General features: G+C 37.5%; 1 protein-coding gene across 6 annotated transcripts in view; it reads left to right on the top strand.

The window, feature by feature from the left end:
- The window catches only part of Arhgap19 (Rho GTPase activating protein 19), a 77952-nt gene that overhangs the window by 12842 nt on the left and 41980 nt on the right, over positions 1 to 23130 (top strand). For 5 of the 6 annotated variants that reach the window (XR_015440382.1, XM_013069810.3, XM_087185056.1 and 2 more), the window contains exons 2-6: positions 5748 to 6013; positions 8577 to 8657; positions 10205 to 10414; positions 14498 to 14724; positions 16982 to 17068. Coding sequence is in view for 5 of the 6 variants with exons in the window: in XM_013069810.3 (XP_012925264.1) it covers positions 5748 to 6013; positions 8577 to 8657; positions 10205 to 10414; positions 14498 to 14724; positions 16982 to 17068 (871 nt within the window). In the remaining variant the exon portion in view is untranslated. Of the gene's footprint in view, positions 1 to 2352; positions 2397 to 5747; positions 6014 to 8576; positions 8658 to 10204; positions 10415 to 14497; positions 14725 to 16981; positions 17069 to 23130 lie in introns of those variants that run through there. The other variant, XM_087185054.1, reaches the window with a different exon arrangement.

The following is a 23130-nucleotide window of genomic DNA, read 5'->3' as shown; positions in this document are numbered from 1 at the left end:
TTCTACAGTTCACTTGGAATTGAATTTTGAGTATCGTGTGAGATAGGTATTAATTTCCAATTTGTCCCCCTTTAGATATTCAAGTATCCCAATGAAAAGGTCATATGTTTCCACTTATTTACAGTGGTACCTTTGTCCTGAATCCAATAAAGAAAGTAGAAGAAAGGAAGTTATAAAGATAAGAACAGAAATTAATGAAATAAACAAGCATACAGTAGAGAGGTTCAACAAAGCCAAGAGTTGGAATCTTGACAAAGCTAATAAAATTGATAACCCCAATAATATTCATAATTTTAAAAAGAGAAAACACAAATTACCAATATCATGGATGAATTTTGGAGACTATCACCATGGAACCTGGATCTTCAAATAGATAAGAGGAAGCTGGGCAAGGCAGCACATGCCTGTAATCCCAGTACTCAGGGAGGCTGAGGCAGGAAGATCAAAAATTGGAGCCCAGCCTGGGGAACTTAGTAAAACCTTGTCTCAAAATAAAAAATAAAAAGGGATGGGAATGTAGCTCAGTGCAAAAGCCTTGGATTTTTTTTTTTTTTTGGTACCGGGGATCGAACTCAGGTCCTTGTCCTGCGAGGCAAGTTCTGGAACCACTGAGCTAAATCCCCAGCCCAAGCCTTGGATTTTATTCCTAGTACCAAAAAACAAAAAACAAGGCGTGGCATAGTAGGGCATGCCTGTAATCCCAGCACTCAGGAAGCTGAGGCAGGAGGATTGCTATGAGTTTGAGGCCAGCCTGGGCTACATAGTGAATTCAAGGCCAACTTCAACTATATAGTGAGACCCTGAAAGCTGAAAAACCAAGAAAACAAAACCAAAAAACCCCCAACAAAAACAGGATGATAAACATGAACCAGAATCTCAAGGTATTAAAGCAAATTTTAAAATATCTTTCCCTAGCTATCATTTTGACAAAAGTATCAGACTCAAATGATATCTTTTTATTCCTAATTTGCTGTTATTTAAAATTATAGTCACTGTTTATAAAATATCTTTTATATATTTATTTATTGGATGATTGTATATTTTTCTCCTTTATATTGTTAAGATGGTTTTTGCTGATTAGTTTTTGTTCACCAATTTTGCCTTTCAAAACAAACCCAACTCAGTTATGATATATATATATATATATATACTTAGTACATATTTTTACTTTTATATTTTTACTTTTCTTAGTACATATTTTAGAGTATAATGACTACATTTACTGTAGGAAATTGGTATATGTACATAATATTTCAGATATATTATCATTTTTGTGTATTGCCGACACATTTTTGTGTCTTCTATGAATTGTTGATTATATCCTTTTGACTTTTTAAAAAATTTGAATATCATTAATTTTTGCTTACTGCTAAATTCTGAACACTAATCCTTTGTTATATGCATAGCAAATATCTTTTTCTAGTCTATGGCTTTTTTTTTTTTTTGGTACTGGGGATTGAACTTGGATCCTTGCGCTTTCGAGGCAGGCAGTGGAACCACTGAGCTAGATCCCTGGTCCTATGGCTTGTTTTTTAATACTTTAAAGTTTTAAATATATTTGTTTATTTATTTATTATAAAATGAGTTTTATGTTCCCATCAATGAAAAATACCAAAGTACTGCTGATGGTATAGTTCATTGGTAGAGTGTTTTACCAGTGAGCTATGCATCCATCCCTCTTTTTAATAATTTTGAGACAGGGTCTCATTAAGTTCCCGCTGTCTGGGCTTGAATTCTCAATTCTCCTGCCTCAGCCTCTGGAGTCCCTGGGATTACAGGCATGTGCCATAGCGCCTGGCCCAGCATTTATTATTTTGTGTATGATGTGAGGTAGGGACCCTTCCCCCCATATTGTAAAACTGCTCATCCTTATGCTGATACATTAAGTAACTATTTCATCTAACACAACTTTCAGTGCTGATGGGAAGTCTGTTGTTCAGCTTCATCTGTGTGTTGGCAAATAATAGTTAACTGGTCTTTTTGTTTCCTTCAATTGATGCAACTCAGTAATTGTTATTGCAACTGGAAGACAATACATCACAAAAACTTTGTGGTAGGTCTGGGGAAAAGTGTTATTTACAATAAATGATGAAATAGTTTGTCTTTGGCAATATGATTACATATGAAGACTGCAAAATGCAAGTATAGGTCCTCCAAAGCAAACTGATCTAATTTTAAAATTCTATTTTGTTCCTACTTTCAGGAGAGAGCTCAGAGTTCTAATAAATACTGCCTTTCAGGCTCCATAATGTGTCCTTGTGTCCTCTAATATGTCTGGAATTTGTGTAGGCTGTGCTGGGGTAGGGAAAGGAAATTTATTTGTCACGCAAACAAGGACAAAGTTTTTTCCTGTCTCTTCAATTACCAATGCCTCGTCAGAAGCTTTCAGCATTTATGTAAGAAATTTATTTATTTTCCTAGAACTTGAGCAAACTTGAGTTTATTTTAAAATATTATAGAGTGGGAAGTTGTTTTCGGTTAAATATAATATTTTTTCTTTCATTCTAGGACTTTCTTTCTTTTTTTTTTATTTTTTATTTATTTTTTAGGTATCGGGGATCAAACTCGGGTCCTTCCTTGCACTTACAAGGCAGGCGGCAGAACCACAGAGCTAAATCCCCGGCCCTATAGGACTTTCTTAAGCTGTTAAGCGTGTTCCTTTGTATTCTTAGCTTTGTATTGTGGTATAGTTTTTGGAAAGATTTTAGTGGACTTTGTGATGTGGGGATAATTAAAAAATCTGTTAAAACTGTCTTTTCCATCTCTTATCTGCTATATTCCTTTTTTTAAAAAAAACATGTCTATCTTTTAGATATTGTTGTGGTTTATATCTCAGTGTTCCTCCAAAGCCTCATGTGGTCATAGGTGGAGCCTTTTGGAAGTGGCTGGATGTAGAGTGTGTGATGCTAGGATCAAGGGTGTGTGATTACTAAATCAGTCTACTGGTTGGTTTGGCACAGTTCTGGGTAGGGTTAAGGGTTCCCCACCTGGATGAAATATAAGGGACAAAAAGAAGGTTGTTGCTTGTCACTTGCCGCGTGGATGCTTCTGCTGCCTTCTGCCTGTCACAAACTGTTTATCTTCTGTGATGCCCCTCTGCCATGCCACCCTGCCTTGGAGCCAGCTGATTATGGACTGAAATTTCTACAAATTTTGAGCCAAAATAAACTTTTCTTCCTTTAATCTTGGGTGTTGGGCATTTTGTTTCAGCAAGGAGAAAAGTTAACTAAGACTATTATCTTGCCAGATGCTCCACTCAGAAAAAAATGAGCAAGAGGTTAAAAAAAAAAGAGCTAGTTAAAAAATTAAAGTGTAGGGTAGTGAATGCATATAGAAGGGAGGGGGAGAGCAGAGGGGAAAGAAAAACAAAGAGATTGTGGTTCTTATGTGTTAGGACTTTCAAGATTATCTTTTTCTTGTATTCCTTATAAGTAGGTACTGGCAACCTCGAATCTGTTTCTTTCTACCTGCTCAGGCTGTTCAGGAGAGGCAGTTTTGGGAGTGATGGCCAGGTAGGAAGAACTGTGTTGAGAAACAATATACTAGTAGCTTTGTGCTTTTAACTCCTTTCTCATTGGTCTGTTTGATCTAGTTTAGTGCTGCCAGGGTTAGCTGTGATAAAAGTTTTAGAATTAACTGACATTAATAAAATATAAGACTATAGATTTTATGTGTATACATGCTTCTACTTCAGGAATATAATGGATGCTGTTCATATGCATTTGTATGTTAGAACTAATTTAATCTGGAATTAGGTACTCAGAATTAAATGGGATGTATGGGTGGGTGTGGTGGCGTATGCCTGTATCCCAGCAATTGGGAGGCTGAGACAGGAAGACTGCCATGGGTTCGAGGCCAGTCTGGGCTCCACAGTGAGTCCAAGGCAAGCCTAGGCTACATAGCAAGACCCTATCTCACAAACAAAGAATTAAATGGGATGTGAATTCCATAAGATGATTAGTTTGGACTCAAATAAATTATGATTCTTTTTGGTGCTAACACTTTTCATGGTTTTCTGGACTTTTCAGTAATTTCACTTTATCAGTGATTATAAATAGTAATTCTGTATGGACTCTTGTTTTTGCCTGAAATAGACATTTAAAAAGAGTCTCTTTAGGCTTAGTGGTGGCACACTCCTGTGATCTCAGCTACTCACAAGATTTGAGACTTAGAGAGTGTAAATTGGAGGACAGTCTAAGCCATGTAGGGAGACCTTGTCTGAAAATAAAAAATATGAAAAGTGCTGGGGATGTTGCTCAATAGTAAAGTACTTGTCCAGAAATTGGGCTCAATTTCCAGCATGGGGAGGGGAATCTTGTCAAAGTTTAAATGCCTTCTGATCCTAATTGGCTTATATTATAATCATTGGCATCTTTAAGTTTATGCAGGAAAATGACCTATCCTCGTGTGTAAAAAAGTTGAGGAGATAAGCATTCTAAGTCCTCCCTAGTGACTTTTTGGTCATATAGTCATAATTTTACATTTTTATGTGATTTTTTGTAGTGCATTATCATTTTAGAGAAAAGGAATCTTGTAGTCACCAGCTGAAAATTTAGGCTGTTGATTAAAATTGATAATTTTTCAAGGGAGTAGTGATAAACTTTGAAATTTACTTATATCTTGTTTTTATTATATTATTATTAAAATTATTCATGTAATATGGTCAGACTTTTATTATTCAGTTATATTTAATATTTAAGATGTGTCATCTTTCCTAGAATAGTGCTTTGGTGTACCTGTCATGAACAACTTTTAAATTGTGATTGTTTTTACTGAGGAAATGTGTCTGTGAGTCAGGTGAATTTAACTTTGTGTGACTGAGATATGATAATTTGTCCTTTCTGGCTTGTGTTATGTCAATTCCTTAATCATATAACAGATGACTGTTCATATAATAATATAATAAGAATTATTACCATTTATATAGTAAGGATTAGAACAAGCCATTAGAGTTAATTGACAATGGGTAAAAACAATGCAGTGTCTGTTATAAGAGATGGAATAACACAGTTCTTTTTTTTTTTTTGCTACCGGGGATTAAACTCAGGTCCTTGCACTTGTGCAACAGGCGAGCAAACCACTGAACTAAATCCCCGGCCCTACACAGTCCTTAAATGTAATTTATGGGCTGGGGATTTAGCTCAGCGGTTCCGACGCCTGCCTTGCAAGCACAAGGTCCTGAGTTTGAACCCGGGTACAAAAAAAAAAAAAGTAACTTACATTAGAAGTAAAAAGGGGTATAAGTAGTTAGTCATTGGGAAACAAAAAACAAAAAAACAAAGAAATATTTCTTGAAAGTCAAAGGAATTTTGCCAAGAGTATAATCAAATGGAATATAGGAGTGGAAAATTGTCTAAGACTAGAGGATCTAGAGAGAAGTAACTGAGCAAAGGTTGGTCTACAATGATAGATAGGTCAGAGGCATCCAGAATTGAAAGATTTTTAAAATGAAACTTGGCTGGGGGCATAGCTCAAGGCCTAGCACTGAAAAATAAATAAAACCTATTTACAGACCTGGACAAAACTTCATTAGTAATCTATTTTATGTACCTATGTGTTTTCTTTATTCTGTGAAAGCTTTTTGGTTATGAGGAACAGAATTCATAGGCAGCTGGGTCAACTACAGGAAGCTGATTGTAAGGAAAGCTCTGCCTATGTGGACTCAGGAACCAAAGTGTCCATCTGTAGGACAAAGTAACATGTATCAAAATGATCCTCTAAACAATCTTCTGGTTCATTTTTTTCAGTGATGCCATCTGCAGTTTTGTCATCTGCAATGATCCTTCCCTTCGAGGTCAGCCTGTTGTCTTCAATCCTGACTTCTTTGTGGAAAAACTCCGACATGAGAAACCTGAGGTGTTCACTGAGTTGGTGGTCAGCAACATCACAAGACTTATCGATTTACCTGGAACTGAGCTGGCTCAGCTGATGGGAGACGTAGACCTTAAGCTGCCTGGTGGGGCTGGCCTAGCATCTGGATTCTTCCGATCTCTAATGTCTCTCAAGCGGAAGGGTAGGAGTGGTGTCTGTGAAGGGTGGGCAGGTCTCAGCTGCTCTCTGCACTTGCTGGACTTTATTTTATTTTTTTTCTCGAGACAGGGTCTCACTACATAGTTCAGGCTTACCCTGAACTCACTATGTAGTCCAGGCTGACCTCAAACTTGCAGTGATCCTTCTGCCTCAGCCTCCTGAATGTTGGGATTATAGGTATTTTTGTTCCACTTACCTGTATTGGACTTCTTTTGTAACACTTGCATATTCATTGAGGAGTTATGGTTATCCTCAAGCATTTTTAGGTCATTTTTCTCATTTTCATAAGGAGTAGAATTTTAAGTACTAGTAATAAATTATAAAACTATTAAGATTAAAAAATAATTAAAGTAAATGCATTCAGTCCCTAATAGGTGACATGTTTGTTTAGGTGGTTTCAAGGAGATCTTAAGTTTCATGCCCTATTAGTATTTTATTAAAATAGTATTTAATTCTCAGTTTTTTTTTTTTTTTTAACTTCAACAGTTACTATGTTTATTTTTACAGTTACTGTGTATGGCAAGTTATACTAATGTTCTATTTCAGGGAATGATACAAAGTTTCCTTTTAAAAGAAATATTTGCTAGACTAAAGAGACAGGAGACTTAAATGCAACATGGGATCCTGGAACAGGAAAAGGACACCAAGGGAGGACCTTGTAAAACCAATCTGAGTAAAGTCATCAAGTCTGTAGTTCCAGTCTCTCTGTGGTTTTGATGCTAGCACTGTGGTTTATCAGATGCTAGCTGTAGAAGTGGAGATGAGGAGCACAAGTAGGGAAACTGTACTATTTCTAAAACTCTTCTCTGTAAGTCTAAAGTTCCCTCAAAGCAAAAGTCTTCAAATGTTTAAAAAGTGAGCTAAAACATGAACTATGAAGTAAAAATAGCACTAGTGGTACCAGGTCTGGAAAGAGTCGTGGGGGTCACCCAAGAACACTGGGGATTGAGAAACACACAGGGCTGGTCCCTCACATTCATTGTATCAGTGACCTCTGGGCTGCTGAAGGGGAACCAGGGATCTGCCCAGGGCTGTGGAAACAGCACAGGGCTGAGCCTTGCCTCACCCACCAGATTCTACTTTCTCTGCATGCAAACCCTGTTCAGAACCACCCAGTGTCCATACCCAACAGGAGGCTTTTGCTGCTCAGGGTTCACTGGAGCAAGTGACCCTTAAATAAAAGTGTGAGAAAATGTCTCCCATGGCTGATCCCAAACAGGTGGAAATGAATCTGTGCTAATCAACTGCCTGTCTTGGATCAAATCAAAGACTTCAGATAAGCAATAAAGAGATAAGGCCTCCCAAAAATTTCTCTTTCAAGTATCAGGACTGGTCACACCTCCCTGCTTCTACCTGGGCCAAAGCAGCAAAGATACCAACTTATCAGGCTAGCTTTCAGCCCTGCTCCTCAGCCACCTTTCATTCCTGGGTTTTCCCCTGGCCAAGTTCAGCTCAGAACTAGACTTCCCTTCCCATAGGGTCCACTGGGCCACACAACAAAGGTCCTCCCAGGCTCACTCGCCTGCCTGAGATTGGGCACTGAGTCTGGGCAGCACCTGGGGGCTGACAGGTACCCATAGGCTCTGCAGGCCCTGGGTGGGGTGGGGAGGGGGGCCCCATCACTTTCAGAGCCATTCAGGGTCAGCTTCCCAGCATCTTTAGATCTCTCAGGTTTTTTTTTAATGGTATCTTGCTATATTGCCCAGGTTGGCCTTGAATTGCTGGGTTGAAGTGATCCTCCTGTCTCAGTCTTCTGAGTAGCTGGGACTATAGGTGTGTGTCACTGTGTTAAACTAGTTAAACTAGTGTGTGTATATATATATGTGTGTGTGTGTGTGTGTGTGTATATATATATATATATATATGTATATATATATATTTAAAACCCAAAGTCACATAACTGGAGAGCACAGAAAAGAAAGCCTGAACATTTTTTTATTGCAATAGTTCTCAAATGTTTTCATTCCCTGGTACTTACAACTCGCCCAAAAAAAGCCTTTTCAAGAAATAAAAAAATTGTAGCACTACTTTTGATGACATATGAAGGAGGTCTTGTTTTGTTTTGCTTTTCGGTACTGGGGATTGAACTCAGTACCTTGTGCTTGCCAGGCAGGCGTGGGGTACCACTGAGCTAAATCTGTGGGTCATATTTTATTAACAAGATAGAGAAATCATTCAGCTAGAAAAAATATTTATGCATTAACAGATGACATCCTGTGCCAGCTCTGGTGGATGATGTGTCATGCTCTGACAATTGCGAGTTCTTTTTTGTTTTAAAATTAATTTAATTATCAATGTGATAGATATTATTACTTAAATAAGAAAACAGTCTTGGTCTTTACAGAACCTACAATTTAATATTGAACTTGGAGCTGATTTGAGAGTTGTTCCAATTGTATTTTCTGGTACACTTCCAGTGCTCAGGTTTTTGTTTATTCACTTGATGAAAACATTTGCTGAACTGTAATGTTGGGGTGATTTTAAATATGATGAATTTTGTACTATTTGTGTGAAATACAGTTCTGTTCTGTCATGTGGTTTTTCAGAAAAAGGAGTGGTATTTGGATCCCCATTGACGGAGGAAGGCATTGCCCAGATATACCAACTGATCGAATATCTGCACAAAAGTAAGACTACTAAAAGTTTTATTGTTCCTTGTTTAATGAAGGCTAACTGCATTGGATAAGTAGGTGCCAGTTAACCATTACCAAAGAACTAACCAGTGATGATTTCAGGGGCAGATTTTAAAATATATGGCCTTTTAAACTTCATCTTATATATTGATATGCATGATATTCTCAAACATGTAAAGTAGATAGTGTCTATGAAATTACATTTACCCCTTAACTCAAAGAAACTTTTCTTCTGGAAAATTTGTTGTCACTAAATAACTATGACATTTAAACAAGGGAGCGTGCTACTTTTAATCCCTAGAATTCTGTGATTCATACACACTTTTTACTTAATTTCTATTGCATTTTTTAGTAGTCTTGCTGGTCATGTCACTGTTCTAAGTACTTGACACAGCTGAGTGTATATGAAATATGGTGGCCTTGATATATAAGGCCTTATATGATGCCTTGATAAATTCAGCCCAAACATTTATGCCTTATTCTGTGTGGAACATTATGCTAGGAGCTACAGCACAGGTTGGAAACTGGTGGCTTAGGGGTTTGAGTCATCTGCACTTACGTTTTTTTTGTTGACAAAGGATTACATTAAAAATAAAATTAGTTCTCAGTGGTTTTTTTTTTTTTTTGTACTGAGGATTGAACTCAGGACCTTGCGCTTGTGAGGCAGACAGCGACACTACTGAGCTAAATCCTTGGCCAGTTATCAGTGTTTTAAAATGAGAAGAGTCCAGGTTTTCAACTTCTTTGCAAGATAGGAAAATCTAGCATTCTTGGGCCCAGTTGCCATATGAACAGAATCAGCTAGAGCACAGGGAAGTGTGCTCCAGTTTGTTAGGGTTCTTTTACCGTTAACCCGCCTGGCCTTGCAGGCATGTGAACTTGGACCCTTGAAGAAGAGGTTTATAAAAAATGAGGACATGGACATGATTCTTCTAGATCAAATAAAAACTGTTATGTTCTACCTTTTTAAAAAATCTCCTTAGATGAAGTTAGAACCTAGTTGGAAGGGCCACATAGTTTGGTCGAGATGACACTGAGCTTCTGGGAATCTCTTCGACTGAAAGGTGATCTGACAGAGTTCTAATTTCTGGAACAGTGCAGAGACTCTAGATTTATTCTGAGTGGGGAAAACAGTTTACAGGAGCAACAAACTTCCACAGATGAACTCAGTCCCTCCAAACAAAGTCTGGGAAATATAGAGGGAAGGGGTCTTAAGGGAGATTTGGCTTTTTTCAATGAATATTTCCAGCTTATTCCACCAGTGATTAGGTTAAATTCATTCTCCAGATATACCTCAGGCGGGTGAATGACTTGTGGGTAGTCCATCTTTAAGTTTGGGCCAGGTGCTCTGGGATGTTCAGATACGTGTTCAAGGGCCAATAGGTTCCAAACTTCTCTGGAAAAAGATGCAAAAGTGTCATTTAAAGGCTTTGTAAAGGGTCTTTTAACTGAAAAGTAATGTTTAGACTATGTATATTAATCATAATTTCTCTTTTTGTTTTCTGTTTGCTTGTCCGCTTGCTCTCTTCCATGCTAAGCAGATTTGCGAGTAGAGGGTTTGTTTAGAGTTCCAGGCAATAGTGTCCGACAGCAGATTTTAAGGGATGCCCTCAATAATGGAACTGATATTGACTTGGAATCAGGAGAGTTTCATTCAAATGATGTTGCTACTTTGCTGAAGATGTTTCTAGGAGAGTTACCAGAGCCCCTGCTGACACATAAACATTTCCATGCACACCTCAAAGTTGCTGGTGAGTATAGGAAGTGAGAAAGAATGTAAACATATTTCTTTCAATTTAGGAAATCCTTTGGGGTTTTCTTTCCTTGTAACCCACAGCAATATTTCTGGTATTGGTTAAGACTTCATAGTATTGCTGGGTTTCTCCAAGTACACATACCCATATTAGTTAAGTTTGATTTAATCAAATGATATTTCTTTATAAATAAGCTTTTTACTAAGACAAGGGGTTAACAAGATAAGGTTTGGGTTTTATTTATTTCTGTATCCTTGATGGAGCCTAGCATAGTGCTTTGAACATTTTAGTTGCTCAATAAATGTTTGCTTTTCATTGGATTAGGTGGATTCTTTGGCTTCAGACACCTTAAGATGGTTATAGGTTTGGTGTATTTGCCTTGGTTTTGCTAAGCATTTCTGTGCCTTATTTGGGATCATCTCTACACTTGGAGGTTTGTTTTTTAAAAATAATTTTATAAACTGGGCATGATAGCACATGCCTGTAATCCCAGTACTTTGGGAAACTGACACAGACGATCCAGAGTTCCAGCTTAGCATGGGCAATGTAGTGATTTAGTGAGACCCTGTCTCAAAATAAAAATAAAAAGAGCTGGGGATGTAGTTCAATGCAAAGACCCTGGATTTAATTCCAATTTACTGCGCCCCCCCCGCCCCAATTTGTTTTCTGAATAAGCAGTGCATTCACACGGTTCAGAATTCAAAAGGTTCAGAGATTATACAGTGAGAAACTTCTCTTCCACTCCCATTCCCTAGTTCTTCTTTGAGACAACCAGTGTTGTTGATTTGTAATGTAACCTTCCAGGGTATTTTAGTTACTTTCTAATCACCAGGACACAATACCTGATACCCACAACTTAAAGGAGGAAAAGTTTGTCTTGGCTCACAGTTTGTAAAGGTTTTAGTCCATAGTCAGCTGGCTTCAAGGCAGGTAGCATGGCAGAGGAGAAACAGCTTATAGCTTGGCAGCAGGAAGCAGAGAGCCATCAAGGGAGGAGGGAGGGGGATAGGCCTTGGCCACACCTCCAGTAACTCACCTGTTCTGACCAGATCCCACCTCCTAACAGCAAGCCAGCTGTAAGCCCCCATGATCCAGTCATCTTCCACATGAGGCTTTGGAAGACATTTTAGCAAATAAGTGAGTTTTTTTTTTGGTACTGGGGATCAAACTTGTGTCCTTGCGCTTGAGAGGCAGGCAGCAGAACCACTGAGCTAAATCCCCGGCCCTGGAGGACATTTTAGATAAAAATCGTAATGCAGAGATATTTTTTGTATTTTTAGAAATACGTACATTTCTTTCCCCCTCTTTTATGTAATGGTAGGTATATATATAGTTTTGTGGTTTGCTTTTTTCACTTAATTGTATGTTGGAGAATGTCCCATTTTCAGCTCATAGTTTTCTCATCTTTTATGCCTCTGTGGTGGGAAATTCATTCTTTTTTTTTTTTTTTTGAGGCAGGGTCTCCCTTTGTAGTTCAGGCTGGTCCTGAACTCACTATGTCGCCCAGGCTGGCCTTGAACTCTCAGCGATCCTCTTGTCTCAGTTTCCTGAGTGTTGGCATGACAGGCATGGCACCACCATGCCCTGCTCAAAGGGAATTCATTCTTAAATTTCACAACTATTATGTTGCCGTAGGCTCTAAGTACATGCAGGATCAGAATCCATGTTGTATTTACTTAGTTTTTTGCCCTTGAACAATTCTTTTTTTTTCCCCCTAATTTTAAGAAAAAGAAATATAAGGGCTTTTTCTTTTGAATAACTTATACAGTACTATGTAAAAAAAAGCTAGTTTTGAATTTTAAAAATCTGATTAGAGGGCCAGGGATTTAGCTTAGTGCTTTTGCTGCCTGCTGCGCAAGCACAAGGACCGGAGTTTGATCCCTGGTACCAAAAAAAAAAAAATCTGATTAGCTTTCTTTCTTTGTTTCTTTTTTTTTGGTACCAGGGATTGAACTCGGGTCCTTGGGCTTGGGAGGCAGGTGGCCGTACCACTGAGCTAAATCCCCAGCCTATTTTCTTTCTTTTCCTTCCTTACTTCCTACCTTCCTGCCTTCCTTCTTTCCTGCTTTCCTGCCTTCCTGCCTTTCTTTTTCTCTCTTTTTTTGAGATGAGTCTCACTATGTGGTCCATGCTGGCCTTAAACTCACTATTTAGCCCAGGCTGGCCTTAAACTCATGGCAATCCCCCTGCCTCAGCTTCCCAAGTGTTCAGATTCTAGGCATGTGCCACCATGCCCAGCTAGCTGGTCTCCTTCCTTCTCTCTGCCCCCACCCATGCTAATCTAAGGCTTGTGTATACTAAACAGGTGCTCTGCCACTGAACTGCATCAAATTAAATTCTTTAAAAGCACTTTAATACCAATCTATAAGTAATATTACTAGAATGTTGTATAATTTTACAGTTAATTTTGGGAAAAATAAAGTTGTTAACAGATCTTCGAAAGAGATTTAGAAAATATTGATATATTCTTTTTACGTGTTAGTATGAAGACTGCTTGTTTTATTTGCTTTGCTTTCCTGTTGAGTTCATTCATTTAGTTCAGTATTTGAAATCCTCCAATTTACTGCCCTGTGATTCACAGTTCCTTGAGAACATATTAAGGTGTGGCACACCTGCAGCATTGGGTATGCCTTGTTGATAACTGAGAGTTTTATTTTCAATTTCATATTAGCAGGGGACATTTTCTAGAAATACTACCTGCCTTTCCTAAACCTGAAATTATTACTGAAGTTGAACAGCTTAAATAGCACACTGTAATCATTTTTAGGTCTATATGAATTACTGTATATGTAAATGGTCATTAGTTTTCTTTGAAGTTCTGATTATACAGGGAACTATTTTTATTGATAACCTGTGTAACCTGTTCGGGTAGAAACAATGATTCTGACTCCACTAGATGCTGCTTAGAATCATTCTATTATGAAGGCATGATTCACTCTGATTTTTCTTTTTAAATTTTATTTATTTATTATTTTTTATTAAAATTTTTTTTTCCGGTACCAGGGATTGAACTCAGGACCTCATGCTTGCCAGGCAGGCGTGGTGCCACTGAGCTACATCCCTGGCCCCTTTTATTTTTATTTTATTTTTTATTTAAAAATTTTTTTTTTCTTTTTCTTTTTTTGAAACAGGGTCTCTATGTAGTTTAGAGTGGCCTTGAACTCACTAGGTAGCTCAGGCTGGCCTCCAACTCTTAGTGATCCTCCTGCCTCAGCCTCCTGACACATCCAGCTGATTTTTCCTTTAGTTACAAAATATCTGAGTGGGGGAAAAGTGGAAGGTATAGCATTATTAAAGACCTGTGTGGACATACTTTCATTTCCCTTTGGTATATAACTAGAAATGGAATTGCTGGGAGATATGGTAACTCGTTTTGAGGTGGTTATACCATTTTACATTCCCAGCAATGTTGGAGGACTCAATTTTGTCTTTGCCAATATTTATGTTGTAGTCTTTGATTATAGTCATGCTGGTGGGTGTAAAGTGGTATCTCAGTATGGTTTTGATTTATGTTTTCTTTATACTTAATGATACTGAGCATACAAATGCTTATTGGGCATTTCATTTCTGTATTATCGTCTTTCCCTTCCCTTCCCTACACTCTTCTCCCTTCCCCTCCCCTGCCCTGCACTGCCCTGCCCTGGCCTGACCTCCCCTCCCCTTCCCTCCCCTCCCTCAAATGCAGTACCTTGTGTATGCTAGGCAAGTACTCTGCCCCTGAGCTACAACTCCAGTCCTTTTTATTTTGTGATGGGGTCTCACTAAATTGCCCAGACTGGCCTTGAACTTATGATCCTTCCCTCCTGAGTAGCTGGTATTCCAGGCATGAGCCACCTGTGTCTAGCTCTTTTATTTGGAAGAATGTTTATTCAAGTCTGTTCCATTTTCCTTTGTCAGTGCTGATGATCAAGCCAAGGCCTTGTACATGCTAGGGTGCTATAACAGTATAATTTTGTTTGTTGGGTTTTTTTCCCCTTTGTTGGGGATTGAGGGGGAGGATAATAATAAAACAGTAATAGCATTGATTTTTTAATCTTGCTGATACTTTTCTCTTCTTCAAAAATTTCTTTTGTTCTCAAGATTTGATGCAGTTTGATGATAAAGGAAATAAGACCAATATACCAGATAAGGAGCGACAAATTGAGGCTCTTCAGTTGCTCTTCCTCATTCTTCCTCCACCCAATCGTAACTTGCTGAAGTTGTTACTTGATCTCTTATACCAGACAGCAAAGAAACAAGACAAAAATAAAATGTCTGCCTATAATCTTGCCCTTATGTTTGCACCTCATGTCCTGTGGCCAAAAAATGTGAGTGTTGAAGGGAAGAAAAAGATTGCTTGGTTTTCCTGGGCTGGGACTCATATTGTGGCTGTACCTTGGTGAGGTTATCATGGGTCCAAGGTCTAGTCTTCAGCTTTATGAGGTTAGGAACTTGCTTTATTAGTTCATTCAAGAGTCATCCAAGCTGACCAAGTAATTTCTGTAACCTTACTTATAAATCAATCTCTGGCAAACCTGCACAGCAACTTATTAGTGGAAATTTTGTGGAAAATTATAGCTACCAAGTAAACTAGAATGTTCATTGTGAATTCTTTAACAGGACAGCCTTCTTGGGAAATCAAATTAACTTCTGAAGATTGAATGGCATAAATTTAGAATTGAGCAGTGTGATCTTAGGGGATAATGTCACCAAGCTTTATGTGAAGTGACACATGGAGGAATTCTGTCCTAACCTATTTCCCATAGATACAGTTTCCTTGGTAAAGCTGAATATGCTTACTAGTGAGATCATGACCTTCTCAGTCACTTACCTAAGAAATAAATTAGCTAAAGTCTTTTAAACTTTCTTTTTATTTTTTCATTGTATTGAGTATTGAACTCAAGGCCTTTGCACTGAGCTATATCTTCTTCTTCTTCTTCTTTTTTTTGGTACCAGGAATCAAACTCAAGACCTTGCACTTACCAGGCAGGCACCATGGCACTGATCTGCATCCTTGGCCCTGAGCTACATCCTCAGCCTTGTTTTTTTTTTTTGGTACCGAGGATTGAACTTGGGTCCTTGTGCTTGCGGGGCAGGTGGTGGAACCACTGAGCTAGATTCCTGGCCCCCTCAGCCTTTGTTTTGGGTCTTGTTTATTTATTTTTAAAATAAAAAAAATTTTGGTACCGGGGATCGAACTCAGGACCTTGTGCTTGTGAGGCAGGCGCAGTACCACTGAGCTAAATCCCCGGTACTCAGCCTTGGTTTTTAAACTTTTTTGTTTTGAGACAGGATCTTGCTAAGTCACTAAGTTTCCCAGGCAGGGCTTGAACTTTCAGTCTTCCTATCTCAGTCTCCCTATCTCAGTCTCCTGGAGTGCTGGGATTACAGGGATCTACCACCATGTCCTGCTTTAAACAAATAACTCATATTTGACCTGGAGGCACTAAACTCATTTTATTCATAATATAGACTTTAAAAATTTTTAAAAATTTTATTAGTATATATTTTCAGTATATAATGATTATATTCATTGTGGGGAGTTGATACATGTACATAACACATCATAATATAGATCTCATCATATGATGGAATTGTGAGGCAGGGTATCTGGGTTGAATGCTACAAACTACTCATGTTACCTACATTTTTATACCTTTTAATACTTAGGTTCCTCCTCTGTAAACTGAGTATATTAGTGGCTTTACCACTTCAAAGTTTGTTGGGAAGACAATAGAAACAGGTTATAGTGACATAAAAATATTTTTGAGATTATAAGACATGAGAAAAGGAAAGTAAAGGAGAAAGGTTGTGTGGAACATTTTACCTAATAAGTGACTATTAAAAAAAAAAGAAAAAGAAAGTTTTGGGCCAGGAAGAGCCTCTGGTATGGGTTGGGAGGAGAGGAAATACCAACACTTGTCCATATTAAGGAGATAAAACTTCATCATGAAGGATTTTAGGAGCAGCTATGGAAAAGGAATAAACTGTGTTTATAAAAATAAAGTATGTAAGGGGTCCTGAGAAAAGCAAACAGATCAAATAACAAAGATTCATGCTGAGGTGAGGGTTTGGGCATAGTAGAAGTGCTGAAGTACTTAAAAAAAAAATGGCAGGAGAAATGAGAAGGGAATCAATAACAATTTGACTGTGTTTTTAAGAAACAGATGTCACCTTTGGTGTCAATTGTGACAGTTCTCCTTTGTCTTTGGAGATACTACAGTTTCTCTGAAGAGGCAATGTCCTTAATAGCTGGTACAGACAGCATTCTTCCTTTCCAGTTTTGAATGCTGGACTAGATTTTCTTATGCAACTTTGCTTATATGTCTAATTTTCAAGCAAAAGTAGGAAATGAAGTTGGTTCTCATGGATTTCTTGGTTGCTTCAGAGACACATGGTAGTTCTTTATATTATGTCATATCTAGTGGAAACCTACTGAACCCAAAACCAGTGTTTTTGGAATCAGATGTCTAGAGGTACCTTTGTTAGGGATAGAAATAATCATGCATTTGAAAGAATAAGCTTATTGGTAAGTACTACCTCTCAGCCCTTAAAGCCCCCTTTTTGGTCTCTTCTTTTGAATAGGTTACTGCAAATGACCTTCAGGAAAATATCACAAAGTTAAACAGTGGGATGGCTTTTATGATCAAACACTCCCAGAAACTATTTAAGGTAAGTAAGGGATGGCATTTTGGTTAACAGGACAAGGAAGATGGAACAAAGTAGAATTCTAGATAAAAAGAAAAGTGGACCTCTAGATGAGAAAGGTCCTGAGAACCAGAATGGACAATGGCAAAGCCCTACCAAGTGGGGAGGAATAGGAGGCTAAGTGGATCTCAGTCCTCTGAGTAATTAGCTCTACTCTTCTGAGTCATCCTGCCTTTTTCACGAAAGGCAGCACGTGCTGGCAGCTGCGTAGTTTTGTCCTGCTTGCTTCTTTCCAGTTGAATTTTGAGTTTACAGCCCCCTTTCATTTTGTGTTCTTTGCCCCTTCAGTCCAAACAGGCAGTGGTACCGCCAACATCAAGAACTTTGTGAGTCTTCTCTGGGTTTCAGTGAGGTTCATTCCATTAGACAAAAGCTACTACTACACAAATCTTTTGAAGATAAATCCTCTACCTTGGTCTCCTGCTTTAAGCTTTCTAAAGGTTCAAATGAGGTGATCTGGGAGGCACACTCTTGCATTCTTAAAAGGGCCCTTGTGTGACTGAATACTCTGACCTTCTGATGTTTCTAGTTTTAGAAGATTGTATAGTCACAACCTTGGCCTTTAGAGTGTACTTTCTTGAGAGTGAATCTCTTAATTTTAGTATCTTTTCCATTTGGACAGGCTGAGAATTTCCAAGATCATTCAGTTCTGGGTCCTTTTTTTTCTTATGGTAAAATACTTATAAAATTTACCATCTTAACCATTTTAAAGTGTATAGTTTTTTTTTTTTGTACCGGGGATCAAACTCAGGACCTTGTGCTTGCAAAGCAGGTGGCGAAACCACTGAGCTAAATCCCTGGCCCACCCAGCCTATAGTTTTAAGGTATTAGATACATTCATGTTTTATGCAAACATCACCACTCTTTTCATCTTGCAAAACTGAAACTATACCCATTGAAAGGTAACTCCCCATTCTCCTTCCCCTTAACCACGATTTTATTTGCTGCCTCTATGAATTTGACTGCTCTACATACTTCATACTTCATATAAGTAGAATCATAACGGTATCTATTGTCTTATTTCACATAGCATAGTATTTTCAAGGTTAACACATGTTATAGCATGTGTCAGAATTTCCTCCCATTTTAATTTTAATGGTAATTAAAAAAATTATGGTAAAATACAGGTTGATTATCTTTTATACTGACTTGATACAAGAAATGTTTCGTATTTTGGATTTTGGAATATTTGCAAATACAAAACAAGTATGTTGGTGATGGGATCCAAGTTTAAATATGAAATTCATTTATATTTCATAAACACCTTATACACATAGCCTGAAGGTAATTTTATACAATATCTTTAGTGCACCTGAGATTTGACTGTGATCCAACACATGAAGTCAGGGGTGGAATTTTCCTTGTGGCATCATGTTGGTGCTCAAAGAGTTTCAGATTTTGGATTTTCAGATTAGAGATTCTTACCCTGTAATGAACAAACAAACAAACATAAAATTGATCATCTTGAATTTTTTTTGTTTTTGTTTTTGAGATGGGAGTCTTGCTGTGTTGCCTAGCTTGGTCTTGAACTCATTAACTCAGTGATTCTCCTACCTCACGCTGCTGAGTACCTGAGACTACAGGTGTGCACTCCCAAACCTGGCTATCTTGACTGTTTTTTTTTTTTTTTGGTGGCAAAGTTTCATATTTATTAAAGGTAGGAAAAAATAGGCTCTGTAGAGTGAGTTTGGGCCAAATAAAAGTAAGAAAAATGGAAAAAAAATACACTGTACAGCATAGGGCAGGCTATCTTGAAGAGACATGATAACCTCTTAATCATTTTTAAATATGGTTCAGTGGTATTAAATACATTCATAATGTGTGCAACCATCACTATTATCTATCTTCAGAATTCTCTCATTTTGTAAAACTGAAACACTATACTGTTAAATGATAATTCTCTATTTCCCCTTCACCTAGTCCCTAGCATCCACCAGTCTGCTTTTTTATTTTTGGTTCCGGGGATTGAACTCGGGTTCTTGTGCTTACCAGTCTGCTTTCTGTATCTATGAATTTAATTACTCCAAGTACTTCATATAAGTCTTTTTGTGACTGGTTTATTTCACTCATATATCCTCAAGTTTTATCCACACTGTAGCATGTGATAGGGTTTCCTTTTTTTTTTTTTTTTTAAGGTTGCTTAGTATTCCATTTTATGTATATGCCATATTTTACTTATCCATTTATCTGAGGATAGACACTTGGGTTGCTTCTGTGGTTAAGCTATTGTGAATAAGTCCACTGCAACCATGGCCATAAAGTAGCTCTTCAGGACCTTGCCTTTTATTCTTTCACATATGCATCCAGAAGTAGCATTGCTAGACTGTATAGTAATGTTTTGTTTTTTTTTTAATTCTTTTATTGGTACATTTTAGGTATACAATACGTTTACATTTATCATTGGGTTGCTTGTACCTGTACATGATATCTTAGTTCTTTTTTTTTTTTTTGGTACCGGGGATCGAATTCAGGTCCTTGCGCTTGCACAGCAGGCAATGAAACCACTGAGCTAAATCCCTGGCCCAATGATGTATCTTAGTTCTTATTTTTTCCCCCATTACCTGTGCGCCCTTCACCCCCTCCACCCTTCCCTATTTACATAGATTTCGTTTCCATTTTTTTTTCTTTTCGCATAATTTTTCCTTTCCCTTTTTCCCTTTCCCCTTCCCCTCCCACAACCACTACACCTTTGGACCCTTTCCTATTTAATCATTTTAATCCTTATTTACACTTTCAGTTTCTCACACTAGAGAAACTATTCAGTATTTACACATTTGTGTCCTATTTATTTCACTTAAGAGTATGGCCTCAATATACATCCATTTAGCTATAAATGTCTCTAGTTTGTCATTCTTTATGGGGGAGTACTACAAAGCTACTGTGATAAAAACAGCATGGTACTGGCAAAGAAACGGACCCAAGGATCAGTGGAATAGATTAGAAGATGCAGAAACAACTTCAGACATACTCAGCCACCTTATCTTTGACAAAGGAGCCAACCACCCTCATTGGAGGAAAGATAGCCTATTTAATAAATGGTGTTGGAAAAACTGGATTTCAACTTGCCAAAGATTAAAACTAGACTTATACCTTTCACCATGCTATTCTAGGTTTCTTCTGATTCCAAATGAATTTTTGGATTGTTTTCTCTAGTTCTGTGAAGTATATTGTTGGAATTTCAATTGGCATTGCATTAAATCTATATAGTAGTTTTGAAAGTATGGCCATTTTCACTATATTGATTCTTCCTACCGAGGAACAAGGGATATCTTTCCATTTTCTTATATCCTCTTTGATCTCCTTTTTCAGAGTGCTGTAGTTTTCAGTGTAGAGGTCTTTTGCTTCCTTTGTTAGGTTGATTCCTAGATATTTCATTTTTTTTAGATGCTATTGTAAAAGGAATTATTTCCCAAATTTCTCTCTCAATGAGCCTGGTATTTGTGTATAAGGCTATTGTTTTTTGAGTGTGGACCTTGTATCCAGCTACTCTGCTGAATCTGTCAATTAGGTCTAGAAGACTTTTGACCGAGTTTTTTGGGTCTTCTATGTAAAGTATCATATCATCAGCAAATAATGACAGTTTCACTTCTTTCTTTCCTATCTTTATTCCTTTTATTTCTTTTTCTTTTCTAATTGCTGTGGCTAATGTTTCCAGAACAATATTGAACAGGAGTGGTAATAATGGGCATCCTTGTCTTGTTCCTGATTTTAGTGTGAAAGTTTTCAGTTTTTGATCATTTAGTATGATGTTGGCTGTTGGTTTTTCATAGATAGCCTTAATCAGGTTGAGATAAAGACCTTCTGTTCCAATTTTCTGTAGTGTTTTTATCATGAATTGGTGTTGGATTTTGTTGAATGCCTTTTCTGCATCTATTGAGATGATCATATAGTTTTTGTCCTTGACTCTGTTAATATAGTGTATTACATTTATTGATTTACGGATGTTGAACCATCCTTGTATCCCTGGGATAAATCCAACTTGGTCAGGGTGTATGATCTTCTTGATGACCCTCTGTATTCTGTTTGCCAGTATCTTGTTGAGGATTTTTGTGTCTATGTTCATAGGGAGATTGGTCTGTAGTTCTCTTTTTGGGTTGGGTCTTTCCCTGGTTTTGGAATCAAAGTAACACTTGCTTCCAGGGGTGAATTTGGAAGCCTTGCTTCCCTTTCAATTTCCTTGATGAGTTTAAAGAGTAACGGTGATAGTTCTTCTTTAAATGTCTTGTAGGATTCAACAGTGAACCCATCAGGACCTGGGCTTTTCTTTGTTGGTAAATTTTTTATTACATTTTCAATTTCATTCATTGTAATTGGGTGTTTAGAATTTTTGTATCTTCTTCATTTAACTTTGGCAATTCATATGTATCTAGGAATCTGTCCATTTCTTCTGTGTTTTCCATTTTATTAGAGTACAGGTTCTCAAAGTAGGTATTGATGATCCTCTGGATTTCTGCTGGGTCTGTTTTGACTTCACCTTTTTTGTTCTTAATTGCATGGATTTGAGCTTTTTCTTTCCTTTTTTTGATAAGGTTGGCTAAAGGTTTATCAATTTTATTTATTCTTTCAGAAAACCAACTCTTTGATTCATTAATTTTTTGTGTCGTTCTCTTAGTCTCCTTTGTATTGATTTCTCCTCAGATCTTTTTAATTTCCTTTCTTGTATGAGCTTTGGGTTTGTTATACTCTTCTTTTTCTAGGAGCTTCAGGTTCTGCATTAGGTTATTTAACTGAGTTCTCTCTGTTGTCCTAATATGGGCATTCACTGCTATGAATTTCCCTTGTAGAACTGCTTTGAGTGTGTCCCGTAGATTCCTGTATGTTGTACTGGCATTATCATTTACTTGTAGAAACTGTCTAATTTCTTCTTTAATTTCCTCTATGATCCATTGGTTGTTCAGGAGGGTGTTATTCAATTTCCATGTGTTTGTGGGAGTTTTGCAGTGTCTTATGTTATTGACCTCCAATTTTATTGTACTATGGTCTGAAAATATACAGGGGATAACTTGAATTCTTTTACATTTACTTAGACATGTCCTATGAGCTAGCATGTGATCTATTTTGGAAAATGACCCACCGTGTGCAGTTGAAAAGAATGTGTATTCTGATTTTGGGGGGTGGAACACTCCATCTATTAAGTCCATTTGTTCAATAGCTTGGTTCAGTTCTAGAATTTCATTGTTAATTTTTTGTCTAGATGATCTGTCTGTTTGTGATAGAGGGGTAATGAGGTCCCCCACTACAATTGTATTAGTGCTTATTTGGTTTTTCATGTCCATTAATATTTGTTTTGTATAGTTTGGGGCATTTGTATTTGGTGGATATATATTTAGGATTGTCATCTCTTCCTCTTGGATTGTTCCCTTCACAAGGATGTAGTGACCATCTTTGTCTCTCTTAATTAGTTTTGGTTTGAAATCTACTTTGTCTGCAAATAAGATTGCTACACCTGCTTTTTTCTGGGTTCCTGTTGCATGGAGAACTGTTTTCCATCCTTTTACTTTGAGTCTATGAATTTCCTTTTGAGTTAGGTGTGTTTCTTGTATACATCATATTGCTGGATTTTGCTTCTTAATCCATTCTGTCAGTCTATTTCTTTTGATTGGTGAATTGAGGCCCTTAACATTGATAGTTATAATTGAGAGATATTGATTCATTCTTGCCATGATGTTTTACTGTTGTTGGCTCTTTTATTTCTTATTTCTCCCCCCTTTCCCTTTAGTGTCTTACCTTGCCTGGTGGCTTCCCTCTGTTGGGCCTCATAGAGTTGTGACCTTCATTGTCTTTTTCTAGGATATTACTTAGAATTGTTTGGAGTGCTGGTTTGGTGTTCATGAAATTTCTCAGGTGTTCTTTGTCATGGAAGTATCTAATTTCCCCATTGATTTTGAAAGATAATTTTTCAGGATACAGCAGTCTAGGTTGGAAGTTATTTTCTTTTAGGGCTTGAAATACTTCACTCCAGGCTCTCCTTGATTTGAGGGTTTGTGTTGAGAAATCTGCCATGATTCTGATGAGCTTTCCTTTGT

The sequence above is a fragment of the Heterocephalus glaber genome, unplaced genomic scaffold (assembly GCF_053883595.1).
Source record: "Heterocephalus glaber isolate CG9 unplaced genomic scaffold, H.glaber_assembly_v1.0 deba00001497, whole genome shotgun sequence".
Lineage (NCBI taxonomy): Eukaryota > Metazoa > Chordata > Mammalia > Rodentia > Bathyergidae > Heterocephalus > Heterocephalus glaber.
The sequence above is the reverse complement of the archived record's forward strand: the minus strand, read 5'-3'. Positions and strand labels throughout refer to the sequence as shown.